The following is a 16842-nucleotide window of genomic DNA, read 5'->3' as shown; positions in this document are numbered from 1 at the left end:
CTGTGAGAAAAGATTAAACAGGGAGAACCATGGCAACCATCTAACATTTGTGAATGAATCTGTGTTTCCATAAGGCAGTTCCTAATGCACAGTACTGCATATTCTAAAATAGATGTATTCAAAGTAGGTTGGCACAGAAACCACAATCCATATTTGGTGAATGGCAGTTAGAAATGTTCTCTGTTTATACCTTGAGTATCTCTATTTCATGGAAAATGTAGACATGGCAGGATACTTGGGGGTTTTAGGCTCATTCGTTGGCTGGAAGTGATGTCTACTGCTAGAAGTGATGTTTGTATATAATTAAACATAATTTTCTGAGTACAAAAACTGACCTCATCAGTTATTTATTTGGATTATATCTGGGTTTGCTGTTTCTTTCCAGTGACTGTTATGACACAGTGTGTATAAGATCAGCAAATACAGAAACTACTATGGAAATTTATTTCACATCAAATCACTGCTGTTCCATCATCTTTTCTCTGTTTATATGTTAAAACCTCAAACATGGTGATTTCATGACAGAAATCATAGAATGTAACTCTTTTCTGAGTTGTTGTATGACCTGTAATGATATCCAAAGGAGTTTCCTCTTACTTAAGAGTGGAAGGCACTGCCAATTCCTCCTAAAAAGGGTGAGTCCTAGGGTAAATTACCCATTTTGTGAGCCTCAGGAACTGCAGTCAAATGACTCTGGGTAACTTTATTCAGAAATTCATATTGGAAAGACAAAATCCAGAGGCACTATTTTGCATAGTTAAAATTTTTCATTGGCTAGTTTTTGAAAAATGTTTTCTTCTAGTATCCTGACTTTACTTTCACTTGAAGTAGCCCCAGGTAAACATTTCTGATAATGTTGAGGAGAATAATTTTTATTCAACTTTTACCCTGTATGGAGTATTTGCTGGTGCTGTCACAGAGCTTTCATTTCAGTCAAGGTGCCATGTCCCTTCTGTAGCTCTAGGAAATTTGCTTTCTGAGTTCTTTTCCCTGCCACCTGTCTGGCAAGTGTCTGAGTAGGTAACTTTTACTGGTGTGCAGTGCCAGTGGTTTGCAGTTTCAGGAGCCTTGTACCTGCTGGGCTGAATGGGAGATGGGACTGAATGGGCCAGTCTTTCCCAGTCTGAGATATTTCTGTCTGGCAACAAACACAAAACAGAATGGTGTAAATGAATGCATTTGAAAGGCAATTGAATTAATTAAACAGCTTTTGAAGCTTGCAGACCTGGGCAAAAGTGGTTATACTGCCTGACCTAGTCACATTGCAAAGAAAAAAAATAATACCAGAAGTAAAATTTCCTCTTACATAAACTGAAAAGTAGTGCACAAGTACATGCAGTTTCATTATTACTGATGACTTAAATTTTGTGTCATTTTGATTTGTATCTCACATGTTTGATTTTCATCCACCTGTTGAATGAATGATGCAGTATGCTTTTCTTTTTAAAACTGTATTGCTATATCTGTGTGCTTGTTGCTTGCCTGAAATACATTTTTTTTCTCTAATTCGCATGCCACTCTGACTTCTTCTTCCTTCTTGGAGTCCTCCCATTTTGCCTCTGTCCTTTGTCATAAACTCTGCATTCCTCTTGTCCTATCACACTTTTTTGCTGCATATTGGCATGCAGGGAATAACAAAGCTGCTGTGAGATACCATGGATTTGAGTGCCTCTGTCATGCTCCAGTGTTCCCTTTTCCACTCAGATAAACATGAATCTGCCAAGCTTTGAAAAAAAATGTCTTCAAGTTAGATGTTTGGCCTTACTTTCCTCTATAAGCAAATATGTTTACTTTACAGAGGGCAATATTATTACTTACGGATGTGATTTAAAAATTATCTAAGAAGTGAAGACTATGTAAGGTATCACCAGTACCTCACACTTTTGTCTATACAAATGCACAGTTACGTCAAATGATGGAAACCAAGAATTTAGTTCCATAGGAAATATAAATATTTCAATAGCAGAAATAAAAAATATTTCAAATAGAGGTGGAAGAGGGAAGTAAAGTTTCCTTTAGAATGATGGTGTTAAAATTCTGATTAATAAAATATCAAAATTATATTTTCATGATGACAGTTTTTAATAATTTCCAACGTTTCCAAATTTGAAGCTCTCCAAACAAGATCTCAGTACTATTTTGCAACAGTTTGTCTGGTGAACTGCCAGACGACCTTGGATGTTTTGGTTCTGCAGGTGGGTGTGCTATGCCAACAGCAGGAAAACCTCAGAATTCTATGTGCTTTAAATAACAAGTTAGAACAGAAATATTACATTGCCCCACAAAATCCTGTAAAAAAATTTGATAGGGATTGTTAACAACTTCTTATTTCTTAATTAAAAAAAAATACATGTTCTTATAAAAAGGGGAAGGAAAAATAAATTTCACCTATCACACTGTTTTAATGGTCTCCCCAGATTTTTGTTTAGCACATATCTGTACACAGATGGAAAGATCCAACAAAACCAGTGATATGATGAAGTGTTTTACCTGGTGGATATTTGCTTCTTACATTTTTTGACATATTTGTGGAATTCTGAATGCAGAGGGAAGCCATAGAAAGGTCACAAAACTGCAAGCCAAGGTAAACAGCCTGTCAGAATATGTTTAGGAAATGACAGTATAAACCACAGAAAAACATATAACGAGGATAGGAAAACACATACCCTTGGAAAATACATTTCCTGGTTGGAAAGCTGTTGAAGCTTTGAGCTGCTTATGTTGCTTCCTTGCTCCTTTCAGTAAATTGTCTTTGTTCAGGTTGTTAATTCAATCCATGTTCCCAGGCACCTGGGCCTTACAGGGGAGGGGAGTACATGTTCTGCAACAGGTATAAGGCAAGGAATTGTGGGCATCATGCCTAAAGGCACAAGCGTCTTTTGTCCCAGGAAAGGAGTTTGGGCTGCCTCTTTGGCATAAATTTTACTTAATAATATTTAAAAAATGTTACGGGTACTGCACCAGAGCATTTCTTTAGTCATTGTCTAAGAGGAATTGTGCTTGCTCCTCTGCATACTGCAAAGAAAAGAAGGCTTCTGTGTTGTTAAGTTCCAAATGCATTTTAACATTTTTTTACTCCACTGCAGTTGGAAAATAGCTTCTCAATTCTTGGCTATTTATCCTAGTTCTCTTGTGTTTCGAGCACACTCTTCTCTTGATGGGGAAATAAATTTCCATGGCTGTGCTATTGTCCCTGCTGCTCCTTAGCCCTGTGACATCAGCTGTAAAATTACATAACACAATCACGTAAATGATAAAGCATCTCAACCACTTTGTTTTGTTACTTTTACAGAAAGTTCAGACATCAGTCCAGATGTGTGATGCGAGGAGTTTTAGTTGCACAGAAGGTTCTTTTGGCAGGCTCTTATAGCACATTTAGCCTAGATAACTAACAGGAATAAAGTTACTGGCTAAAAATGTCATTATCCAAGCTGAATTTTATTTGGTTTTTCAGAACACTTATTTCCCTCAAGTTTACCTCTCTACTAATGGAGTTAATTAGCCTTTATTTGAAGGGTCTGTGATTTAAACTGTGGAATTTGACTTTCTTTTTTACTTCAGGTGTACCAGAAGACCAAAGGGTGCAATAAAAAGTACTGCAAGTTAGGTAAAAGCACTAAGCCTTCTGACTCCCCTCAACATCTTAAACCTAAGTCAATAAATGTAAATATTAGCTTATTTCACTCTTTAAAAATCAGAAAGGTAGGTAATTATTCCATATTCTTAACTAGAAAAATAAAAAAGGTTGCCTTTGGAAACTTCATAAGCTGATCTTGAAAAGAAAAAAACCTCAGTGCTCAAAATAAATTTGATAAATGTGTTGAGCCCTGAGGCCTAAGTACAATTAATGTAAACATTGCCTTTTGTAATAAGTTGTATACCTGATCATAAAGTAAAAACACTGGTGGATCTGTGAAAGGAATTAGTTCACATTTGGGGAGAAAAAAGATAATGATGAAGTGATTAGTATCATAAGTTCAACAAAGATTTAAAACTGTGGTACATGGCAGTAATGGATTTTGAACACAGTTAATGAGCATATTCATTGCATTCATTTTTAATTAAGTGGAAAAATAGTGGTCCTTTAAATGGAGATAATAAATGTGCAAGTCAGTCTTGCACAAACATGCAACACAAGAATTTATTGCCTGCTGTCTAACTAGGGAACTGGGAATCATTATAAAGATTAGATTTACTGAAAAAAAAAATCCAGAAAAGCTTTAGTAGAGAATGTTTATGAGGTAATAATTTTCACATTAAATATAGTTTGGCATATTTGGTGGAGTGTGTGTGTGCATGTTTTTTAAAATATGAGTCTTTGCTATCATCAGAGGTAGGACTGTTTGTACCCTTGAAAAGGACTCTGCTATTTACGAATTTAGATTTATGTGAGATGTATTTAATATATGACTGCACGTGAAGGAAAACATAAAAATATCAGAAACCTCAAAACTTTCTCAGAGGTTTGTTATGCCCGTGCTTAGAATACAAATTGTGGTTTAAAAGTGAAAACTTGGCTCAGGAAGCTGCAGCTGAGAACATCCAAGTGCTTGCCCTGCTTTAACCAGCACACACCTTCCCAAACCACCGAGCTGTGCTGCCACTGGGGCTCTGGGGGTTTCAAGCAGGAGCAGGGAAAATGCAGCTGAAATGGTCAGTGTTTATTCTGTCAGTGGGCAGCTGGGGAGCTGACATGAAGCAGGTTAAAGCACTGAAACCAGACATACCTTCTAGAGCAGTGGCTTGCAGTGTTTTTATGACTTGGGAACACACTAAACCCTTGCAGTGAAAACGAGGACCTTTGTATGCTATACTGAAACTTATTGATGATTGATTGACTGGCATGTCGTAGTTACCTTTCATGGATCTGGTTGAAGTTGTTCACAGATCCCCAGGGTTACCCAGACCACATGTTAAAAACAATGAAACTAAATCAAACTTAATATGTTTCATTCCCTAAAAGTTCCCAAGCCATATGTCTCTTGTCAATATTTCCAAAATACCAGGTTCTTTCTGTCACGCAGAGAGGTCTAGGTCTTTGCTCAACAAATGTCTCATTGGGATATGCATAAACTCCATCCAAGTTTCCCACCTTAACCTTTAGGAAGTTATTCACCACTGGCACTACAGGAGAGCAAGTTTCCCATCCCAAAGAGGCACTGAACTTTCGCTGGTGGCATGCAGGGTACTGCTAGTGACATTGCAGTGTGAGCTCCTGTGCCACTCAGGCAATTAGAGTCTTTTTTCCTCTGACTTTATCCTGCCCTATCACACATGTAGTAATTACTTTCTGAACAAGAAGCAAAACCATACACTTGGGTCTCTTCAAAATGCTAAGTCTGCTTTTATTTTTATAACCTCACTGCACGATTTTATTATGTATGTAAGTCAGTAGCAACTTGGGAGCTAAGTTTAAAATAGCTGGTTTTGGCAGCATGCTTTTAGCATTTAAAAAAATGAAAAATTGCAGAGTCAGTTTATTGGTTAAATTAGGAAGTTTATAGAATTTTTGTCAGTAAATAAACATTTTATTTTCTTTTCTGTTCAGGTATGACTTTGTAGAAGTTGAAGAGCCTACTGATGGCACTGTTCTAGGGCGCTGGTGTGGTTCCAGTACTGTGCCAAGCAGACAGATCTCCAAAGGAAACCAGATCAGAATAAGATTTGTGTCTGATGAATATTTTCCTTCTGAACCTGGATTCTGCATCCATTATACACTTCTTATGCCAGTAAGTAACATGTTTCAGATTGAAACATTTCAGGATACAAAACCTTTGAAGTGGTAGCTCAAAAGAATCTTTTAATAGGTTAAGATTAATTACTGTTTATGTCTTAATAATAATAATAATAGTGTGCAATCTGTCTTCCTGAACTGTACATTTTGTTTCTGTTTTTTAACTGAGTGTTCCTGTGGTTGTTTTTGGATGGCTTTGGACTGGGAACTTGTGGGCTCAGTTGTTTGTGTGGAAGCTTCAGTAAAATATTTGCATTCCTAATTCCGTACTGTGGAAAAAAAGAGAATTCCAACTTTGAGGAAAAGACAAATCAGTTCATGATTCAGCATTGTGATGTGGAAAGAAGATTAGGAAAAATCCCAATCTTTCAATCTTTTTTTCTTTCAAAAAAGAAACTGAAGAAATTATTGTTTTTATCAGTCAGCTGCTATTAGACATACTTAACCAAATAATAATATCTAGCTCCCAAACATAAGAGTTCTTATGCTTCTGGATACTTTTATTATAGCCACAAAGCAGACAATCCTTAAAACTCATTTTCCACTGCATTTTCCATGTGAACTGTACTTTAGGCTTCTCTTGAATGTTGCTTAAAGCTTGTAAATCACGAGTATTAAAACAGTCATTGTCTAAAATGTGCCTAATTTCCCTGTCAACGGTTTTCTGTTACCTTTATTTCACCAAGTGAAAGATCTGTGATAGCAAAAAAAAAAATAAATTCTAGAATATTAAGGATGAGAGGATGTCCTGAAACATTAGAATGGAGGAAAACAGGAGCTGACTTGTGTGAGAATGATTATGCCATATTTAAACAGTATGGAGTATTTTTTGTTAAATTCCTCATAATTCACCTTGAATCTCCTAAGTAGTCTCTTGGTCTGCAGTGTTTGGTAGGTGGAAAATATCTCCAAGCTCAATAAAAAATAGATCAAAGGAATCCATGTTGTAACCCCACTGACATGTACTTCACCCAGAATGCACTTGGCTGACTTTGTTTTTTTGCCATTTTTACTCCTCTCCATTGGCAAAATTTCAGTTATTGAGAAGAATATATTTAGTATGCTAATGATTGTGTCAGGGTAGTGTAGTGGGGGTGGGATGTTTGTATATATATTTTTATGTATGTTGTTTTCCTGTAAATATTTTTTAATACTTATGCCTAAGGAGGAACTATTCCTAAAGTGACTAAAGGTTTGATCTGCATATTTTACTCTTTTATGAGTTAGAATAACCTTTGTTAGTAGAATATTTTAACCCGATAATGGTAAATTTAAAAATTAAATAAAGTGTCAGTCTCCAAACTTGAATAAGGCCAGGTTTAAAGTTTGGCACACCCGAGGGCAGAAGGTAATAAGTATGTTTACTTTTAGAATGTGGTAAAAGAAAATCACTAAATACATGTATTTGTGGGGCTGGTGCCAAATTTCGTTGTCACAGCTCTAGTATTACACCCTACCTGCTATGGATCTATCTAACTTATGTATGATCCCATCTCTGTGGAATTGATTAAACAAAGGCACCTTAAAATGGTATATGTATAATTATTTTTATGTCATGCTTTACAAATGGACTGAGTTTATTCCTTAATATTTGATGGGGAAAACTAGTTAAAATATTTAAATTACCAGCATTCACAAAACAATGGTTTAATGTTCAAAATACTTACATTTGACATATGCAACAGACAAATGCAGGCAACTTGCTGGCATAAGAATTTGGAATGAGCCCCAAAATGTGTAGCATAGCAACTGCTTATTGGTTAATTTCTAAATCTCTCTTTAAAAGAGTTGTGATCTTTTTCAACAAACAATATGTCCCAATAAGTCATGCAGAATACAATTGCACATTTCAGACAGCAGATTGTAAATTAAATATATATTGTTCAGTTCCAGGATTAAACCTGCTTCTTGTACCTAAAGCAATTGAAAACGGATGCAAAAAAAAGCAGTTTTCTTTACAACTATAAAGCTATCTTATCCAGCTTTTGAAGAGAAAATAAAATTTACAGCCCCCCTCCCACATCACCACAAAAAAACGTCAGCTATCGGAATGAGCTTGTGTTTTAAATAATTCTTGCAAAATCATAACTGATTCACTAAGAGATTCACTTCAATGAATTGGTCCTAAACAGTTAATTTTTTTTTCTCCTCATTTTTTTCTGACAAGTGGTGGGGAGGGGGAGATGCCTGGTAGACTAGCAGTGAGAGATTGTTTGGGAAGAAATGAAGCAAAACTGAAATAAAACAGTGCAAGCTTGTTTCTGTATTTGGAGGCCACACACAGAGAGGGGCATTGGACACATTTTCAGGTCTTTTAAAGAGCAAGACAAATGGCTTTGTTTAGATCTGCTGTAATTTATCGTGTATATGTATTTTTTTCTTTGGCCATTTTTTTTTTTCTTTTACTTTGTATATTATATTTCAGACCAACTTTTCACATCACAAGTAGTAGGAGAATGGCTATTGATCTCATTACTTTACTTCAAGGATCTAGTCACTCTAAAGGACTCACAGCCATTCCAGTCTTAGTGGATGCAACATCATTCTCTAGAAAGGTTTATTGTGGGATTGGGAGGTAGTGAATAAAAGCAGTGCACATACTGTATACAAGCAGAGTGCTCGCTGACAAAAACATGAAGCTTTTCTTCAGATTCTAACTAATTAGAGCTTAATAATTTGAATTTCTTCTGTTTTGAGTACCCTGGCTGCACCTGGAACTTTCTACACTTCTGCTCTTGCTCCCACTTTCTTTTCTCTGTTTTGTAGCTGCAAGTTAATTTTCTCTCCAATACTGTTAAGTGGAAGCAAGTGTTGAAAAAGCTTATTCCAACTAAGCAAACGTAGTTTGTGTTATTCCAAAATTGTTATGCTCCTTTCAGCACAGCTGTTATCTGCAGTCACTCTTTCATGCCCTGCCCTGTCACTTATTCTGTGCTTACTGGTGAGCTGCTTTATTCACTAAGGGCTGCCTGGTGATGGTTCTCAATTTTGACCAGCTATCCATTTATTAAAAGTCATGATTTTGGCAGCACTATGCTACCTAAACCCTCCTAGAACTTTATTGGAAAAACAATCCACATTTCATTTCTTTTCCCCTTCTTCTCACTTGCCCCGTATAGTAGCCACATGAAATTGTGGGAAATCTTATAAACTCATAATATACATTTGGGCTTCAGGCTTCCTACTGACTTGTTTAGTTTAAACTATGTCAGTTACAAGTTTGGCAGAAAAAAACTTGATGTAATAAAGTCCATTGTTAGTTGGGGAGCGGGTGAATGGGATACTTGATGCCTGAGGTGCCATTAAGGAATGCATGACTGATTGCCAAAGTAGTTATTAATTATTCAGGGCACTCAGAACAAAGCAGCTCCAGTTAAAGTTGAAGCTGGGGGTGACTGTATTCCCCTTCTTTTTTGGCATATGGTAGCATGTCATTTGTCATCAAAGATCATGCCAAAGATCTTTGCAAAGAACAGACTTAACCCTCTTTTATGCAAGCAAAGATGAAACTCCAAGAAGCTGCTTAAAGACTGACATAGTTTAAAAGTGACTTAGCAGGTGGTTTGGGATTTTGGTGTAGTACCTGTTTGGCTACCTGGATTTCAATCCAAGAGAGTGGTTTGGGTTTTTTTGGTTTTTTTTTGGTTTTGCCTTTTTTCCCCTTTTGATGCAGAGACTTTGTTAGTATCACTCTTGCTTTTAACAGTAATGAAAATTAAATAGATATTCTTTTTAGGACTATCTAGTAATTCGTCCTTTATTTCATCCAAACTGGCCAAGCTTTGCTCTTTAAGGATTGAGCATATTACTATTTTTTTGTGGAACCTTTTTAATTGAGGTTGTTGATTGAAACAGGCAAATAAAATTTAAATACTTGTAGAAAAAGTGCATAAAAGTAGAACAGAGGGAGGAAAGCTCATACCCTCCTTTCCCTTCCTTTCACAAGTCTACAGATTTCACAGTTATCAGGTGTGCTTCTCACATGTTTGTACTAAAGCTCAAGAGATGCTTAACTATATCTGCAATGACTGGAAATCCATCCAGAAACATCATAAAGGACATTAGTGATCTAAACAAGGGGTTTTCTGTACTCTCTTTAGAAGTGGTCAAAAGGTTTTAGAAATCAAACCATTTCAGGGTTGTTTAAGCCAAGGTGGTGTGAAGAATCAGGAGAGTGTATGAATGGTATGTAGCACTTTGCAATGCTACATGAAGTGAAGAAGTGTGAACAACCTTCCTGTGGTGGGAAGGACTCTAAAACAAAACCTCTGTGTTCAGAGTTTCCACTGATTAGGTACAATGAAACCTTATTCTACATAATTGAACAGGCTACTAAAGATGCTCCAGTGTGCAAATTCAATCTATTAATTTTCTTTTGTCTGGCAAAAAGTCATTGTAAATCAAAGATGTTTTTGAACTAATTCTTTCCTTGGAGATTTAATTTGGCATTAAACTTATGCTTAAGATTTTAGATGAGATAATTTCTTAGAGGAGACATTAACTATTACCCCAAAATACATAGATAGGAATGAAATTCTTCAGGCAATCCAAAAAAATACAAAAAAACCAAACTGAGGGTGGCTATTATCCATGGGACTGAAATGAGTGGCTGGAAAAAACAAACCTTTGAGTTGAAAGAACTTCTGAAGTAAAATTTCTTATTAAATCATACTGTCTTTTTTTCCTCTGACCCTATCTCATTCTGTCCCATGGACATCATAAAAAGTTTATCATCATAAAGATCTGTGTGTGGAGCAGACTCACAGAGAGACAAAGTTAGACAGGACTCTAGCAAAATTGTGGGGCTGCACAGAAGTCCATGGAAGTGAATCCTTAACCTCCCCAACGTGAGGTGTCAGTGTGGATTTTCTGAGACTCTAAAAGGAAGAACGACATTTTGAACAATTTTGGTGCTGTCATTTAGTTCTTAAAAGGAATGAGTATACTTATCTGATAGCAAGTTTTGTACTCTGAAGGACAAGGTTCCTTTCCCTTTGGCCAAAATCTGAGTGCAGCTTCTCATTTAGTATAAACCATTTCTTTTGTATTTTTCTTTGGTTAAAGTGTCTCAGGCTGAAAAGAATCACAAATTGTTTCATTGACTGTTTGTAGAAAAAAGTAATATTGTTTCCTTGAATGGAATTTTTTTACAAATTTATCATAAATTTGACTAAGATTTAAATTCACTGATTTGGGAAATTTATTGAATATCACATCCTGTATCAGTGAGGCAAGATATAAAAGAAATCAGCTAATTTTCTTATTTCTAAATAAGTAGCAGTAATTTCAAAATTAAATGCAATTATGTTACCTCAAATGTCACGCTTTGGTGTTTTTTTCTATTCAAAAAGTTCTGTACATCTTTTCTTCTTGCAAAAATCAGGAGTGTTCAACATGTATCAGGGTGGTTTTGTTTATGGAACATTCATAAAAGCCTTAAAACTCTTTTAGTTTTGGGTTTGGGTTTCTGTTTTTGGTTTTGTTGGTTTTGTTGCTTTTTTTTTTTTGAAAGAAAGTATTGAGGGGCAATCACAACAAATGCCATGGACAAGAGCTTGTGAAAACTACTCTTCTTTTAGTTGTCCAGGGCACTATGTCCAATTTAGACCACTCTATGTCAACTTGTTTGAAGCAGAAATTATTACCATAAACAAGAGATGGGAAAATGCAACTGTCAAGAAAAAGCAGAAAATTTTTATTGCTCTTTGTCCCAAATTATGTCTTTAATCACATTTAACCCTCATCTCCCACATGAATGCAGAACATAGATGATTCAGTGGAAACAATGTTTAAATCCTTTAAATGCCCTTAAAAATGATAAAGTTTAGAAAGAGTATTAGAAACGAATTTCAAATACAAGAGACAATCTCCTTTCTTTATTTTCTGTAACTTTCCCAAAGGCTTTTCTAGATTTCCATTTAGTAATGAATATTTCTATTGTCAGGGACACTTTTTTAGTATTTGGAAACTTTATTAGTGAGTCTCATAGCATTTCAGCATAGAAGTTGATGTATTCTTATTTAACTTGGAAATTAGTTCTATTTTTATGTGGTCTATCATTTACTTGATTGTAGTGTTCTAGTGTCAATTTTAATGTTTATGCTCTGCTGTTTTTGAAAATCTAAAGGTTTTCTATGAGGCACCTCGAACAAAAAAACACCTTCAAGCAAGTCTGTAACTTAAGAGTGATCCATATGTAAATAAAAATGTCACTCTTCAACTGTAAACCCAATGGTGTCATGTGATTGGAGCTTTGGATGCTACTTCTACAAAAATAAATATTTCACAATGATGATCAAATGTTCCTCTAGTCTTTCAAAGTTATTCTCTAGTCATGCTTTAAATTTATTTGTTCAATCTAATTGATCATATCTATCCTAAACAGTGCAGTGTCTCAATTATTTGTGCATAATTCTTTACTTAATCCTTTACTAAATATTTTCTAAGCGACTTTTCTTTTGATATGTTTGGTGTAAAAATTCCAAACCGCCACCCTCCCCCAAAAATCCCAACCAAATAAAAAAACGCAACAGAAAGTCCCCACACAAAAATCATATTAAAAAACGCAGACAAAAAACCCAAAGAACTCCCAACACCACCTTTTTCTTCTCCAAAATTTTTTTAGCAACCTTTATTTTTTATGCTTTAAGTCCTGCACAATTGTCTAGTTGACTATCCCTTTTCCAATTTTCAGGATCAGCGTTTTTGAGAAAGCATGCTGATGGCTTCTCTACAAATTCCAAGGAAAATTCTGTCCCATTCTCAAAGTAATCCCTGTGCAACTGGCACAGTCCTAGAATTTTATTTTTCTTTCAAATACTGACATGTTGTGTCTGACACGGTTGCTAGTTGAAAAAAAGGTAAGCAAATGTGCATTTCCTATTAGGTTTCAGGCACCACCATAGTTTTCAGTTATGACATTTAGGTGCATTCATATTCTGTCCCAATTCATTATTAGTGTTGTAGTCACTCCACAGTCCTATCCATTTCCTCACCCAGCAAAAGAAGCAGTAACTAATTAGAGTGTACTGTGCTAAATTTTCCTACTGTGATTCTGATAGGAAAAGGCAAAAGCAGAAATGAAATGAAAGAAATTGAGATAGAAAAGTGCAACTTCTCAATTTATTTTTTTTACCTTTATTTTTAACACAGTCGAGCTCTGATGGGTGCAGCTCTAGACATTTGAGATGAGCTCAGCTGTGGAGCAGCTTCTGTAGGTGACTTACAGCACAATCTAGCTCCCCAGGTTGGTAGAAGCACCTCTTTAAATTCAGGAGAAAAATTCTTGACAGAGTAATAACACTGTATAGTAGCTTCAGGGTAAGAGTTTTCTTGTGGGAAGATTAATGTGGGATATTGGTAGTGGTGTTAAGACAAATCCTTTTGTTTCTAAAAGGGGGTAGATAATAAGCACTATGGGAATACCAAAATTTGCACCTGTCTAGCTTTGCAATACCTGGCCTCTGGTGTTACAGATGGGGATTATGGGCTGTCATTTGTTAGCTTTTATAAGTGCTCAAAACCTTTTTAATGATGATGATGAAAGGTTTGGCTGAAGAAGCCAGGATTGTTGTTGAAAAGCTCTCTGTTTTGTTTTCATGGGAAAGTCTAGAAAATCACAAAGCTGTCACATCTGTTCATGCAATTATCTCAGCCTAGGGTAGTAGACAAGGAATTCAGGAAAGCTGCTTCCATGTTTGCTCCTAGCTGACTAATGTTGTTGAAGAACTGTAATTGTTTAAAAACAAAATGAAATTAAAAAAAACTTGCATGTGGAAATGGAGTGCAGTTTGTTTGGCAAAAGACTTTTCCAGAGGCTTGACTATGCATTTCACTCTGCTTTTGAGCTGAGCAATAAATTACAGGAAGAAAAAGAATAAAGATCATACATGAGGAGAAGTAGAATGCTGGTCTTCTTATTGAAGGGCATGTTTTAATGCATGAATGACCAGGTTTAAAGGTGTTTGAAAGGTGGAGGTGAAAAAGCAGATGATACATCCTTCCCAAGAAATTTTGCATATAATCCTACAGGCAGTGTGGAGGTTGGTGCATCCCAATAGAATTTCCCTTTTGGCTGCAAAAGGGTGCCTTGGGGCACCTCTATAATAACTCTAACCTGACATCACTTACAGCAGCTCTTAGGTCTCATCTGAGCGAGTCTGTCAGGAGGATAGGGGATTTTCAGTGTAGTGGTGTAGATAATTCAGTCAAAAGGTGATTTATTGGTCAGTATCTAGCTCAGGTATCTTTTGGCAGCACTTAGCTTCAGAGTTTCTCGGTAGAAATCTCTTATTCTAAATATTTGTCTAATAGTGTAACAAGCACCCTTTAAAAAATCATTACCATCTTTCAAAAACAGATGCTGTGCTGAGGTAATTTTATTAGAAATCAGTATATTCATGGTTTACTGAATGGTTGGCATAGTAAATGCAGTTCCTCAATTCAAATTTTCAAATGTTTTATTTTCACTATTTTTCTTACTGTGCCTGCATGTGAGTGTTAAAAGGCCACTGTTTTTGAAACTTGAACCCACCTAAAATTTAAAATTTATTTGCCAATAAATTTTTGTTAACTGTGCAACCACCCCTGAACTTTCCTGCTCACTGACAGAACCAAAATGACCAGGGAGCCAAGGAGAGTAAGATAATTGAGTTGTGCCAAATTATCAAACCTGCTCAATCATCATCAATATTTGTTGAGGGGAAAGGATCAAATGCCAAATAACTTTTAACTTTCTAACTGGAAGTATAGTTCACCACATATATGTAAGCTTTTAATACGTAAGCTATTAATAGGGTTGCCCTTGCTTATCATCTGAAAATCATTCTGATCTGCTGAGCTCTTCTGATTTGAGTGTGCATATTTGTCTTTGGGCTTTTCAGTGGGTGGTGTTCTGGGTAATCAAAAGTTAATAATAAAATACTTCCTGTTCTTAAGTCATCTGTTTAATGCCTTTTTGGCTTGGAATTCTTGTCTTTTCCTTAAAGTAAATTCTATCATTGATCTCCTCTTGCTTGCACTCTGTCAATATATATAACTTTAAATACTGTATTTACTTTATTTAATTGCCTTTCTGCCTAAGAAATTCATAGGAACCTTTCATATAGGAAGAAAACCCTTTGGGATTAGGTGCCTAAAACACCAGTTTATCTTTGATGCAACATTAATGTAGAATTAAGGTTCATAAGAGTGTTTTGAAACTGTTGTCTAGTAAAAAACACTTCAGAGTATAGCTCAGCTTTTCACCAAAAATCAAAAATAAATGGTCAAGTCAACAGTACAAACATAACTAAAAATTTTCAGAGTTTTTCAATTGTGTTCCCAATTGTCATTAAGAATAAGAAATTTAGGTACTTTTAAGGCTAGGTATTTGCATGGATGAGAGAAAACACAAATTTGGAAGTAATTTACTACTTTGCTAATGAAACATATCTGAAGATGTTAGAACTTAAGGAACACAGCTAGACATCTTCGATGTGAAAGAGGTGGTTGGAATGAATGCCCAATATTTGCAAATGTGAGAGAGGGTGAGCCTGACCCTTGTGCAAAGGCCACTTCACAGAGGGGATGCACAGGTGTGACCTCACAGCAACATCCTGCTCTGCCACGGTAAGCCAAACTGTCCTGGTTATGTGCAGCAGAGATTTGCTATATTCCCACTTAAAGTCCAAGAGCACCTTTGAGGTGATGTCGTGATAGAAGAAAAGCAAAGTAAAATCAGCTGTGATATTTGTGAGCTATCAGCGTGTATCTGTACGGAGTTAAGGATTTATTGAAACATTTTCTCAGAACTAAGACTAAACAGGAAATTGTCACCTAATATTCATAGGTAACAGTGATAGTAAATAGGTTTACAGATTTTCATTTAGACAATGGGTGCTTAAAGGAACCTTTTTGACTATTTCCTGAGACTGCTGTCTGTTCATCTTTTAAAGTAGGCAACTTTTATATTATGTTATTTATTGGCTCCTTTTCTATGAATTATGTTTTTTAGTAGTAATTCTAATATTTTTAAGAAGACCTTTCTTTAAACTGGAAAAGAGACTTGCTGTTAAAGAGGAAAAGAATCTTAAAATTTCTGTTAGAAAGTTTGATGTTGCATTGAAACTGTTTACAAATTACAAGGGAATTTGGAAAATCAATACATTAAAAGCTATCAAAGTGTGAACAGGACCAACCTTTCTCTGCAGGCCATTTCAGAAAAATTGATGATATTTTAAAACACTTATGTTCATCTAAGGAGCATCAGTAAACAAATCATACAAAGCCACAATTTACAAAACCAATGCTATACAACAATGTTAATGGATACTTTATAGATGGAACTGGCTTAAATTTTGTGTTTAATTTTTAAAAAGTGGCATAATATTAGGGCGTAATCATCATAAAAATCTGAAACCAGAGAAAATTAATTTTAATAACACCATTATTTTCTTAATATTTCTCTAAATCTGATTCCCTAATAAATTGTGAGAGTACAATTACTTTTTAAAGACTTCTCCACTGTCCTCTCCTTTGTTAAACACTAACAAAAGGTAATCTCCTAATTGAGCAATTAGAGAATTAGTAATCAAGCAATTAGAGAATCCCCAAAGAGAACTAGAAAGCCACACATCTTGTATGGGGCACAGCATGTGGACTTTTCAGTTTAAATCTTTTATACCTGGCTCTGACTTTGTCATGTGCAGTGTTCTGTCCCCAGTTACAGTCTGCCACAGGCCATGGCTTCTTGCAGTGTGGCAATTTCCACTATTTTTCTTCCTGCAGGTAAAGGATGGCAGCTCTTTTCTGCCAAGTATTGAGGTTCAGAGGAGAAAGAGAAAATAATAGTCAAGTTATCCAGGGAGTCATAACTGGCAATTGCCAAACAGGCATGGTTAGATAATTTCATTTATAAATGGTGTTCCTATGGGATTTTTCAGGTGAATAACTATTTTAAAGTTTTTTTTTAAAAATGCACCAACTCGAACTTCTTATTGCATGCAATTTTAATCTTCATTATTTTGATTCATATACCACACTATTGAAATTGCAATAATAATAATTTACTTTCCAATTTATAGTCTTGAAACGTTTTGAAGTTTTGATTCTAGTGTTTTTGCCATGTA

The 16842-nt window shown here is 35.5% G+C and overlaps 1 protein-coding gene across 1 annotated transcript in view; it reads left to right on the top strand.

The window, feature by feature from the left end:
- The window catches only part of PDGFC (platelet derived growth factor C), a 122438-nt gene that overhangs the window by 81962 nt on the left and 23634 nt on the right, over positions 1 to 16842 (top strand). Inside the window, exon 3 of the mRNA XM_085058573.1 lies at positions 5549 to 5729. Within this exon, the coding sequence (XP_084914699.1) occupies positions 5549 to 5729 (181 nt within the window). The remainder of the gene's footprint in view (positions 1 to 5548; positions 5730 to 16842) is intronic.

The sequence above is a fragment of the Lichenostomus cassidix genome, chromosome 4 (genome assembly GCF_008360975.1).
Source record: "Lichenostomus cassidix isolate B80296 chromosome 4, HeHo_3.0, whole genome shotgun sequence".
Taxonomy (NCBI): domain Eukaryota; kingdom Metazoa; phylum Chordata; class Aves; order Passeriformes; family Meliphagidae; genus Lichenostomus; species Lichenostomus cassidix.
The sequence above is the reverse complement of the archived record's forward strand: the minus strand, read 5'-3'. Positions and strand labels throughout refer to the sequence as shown.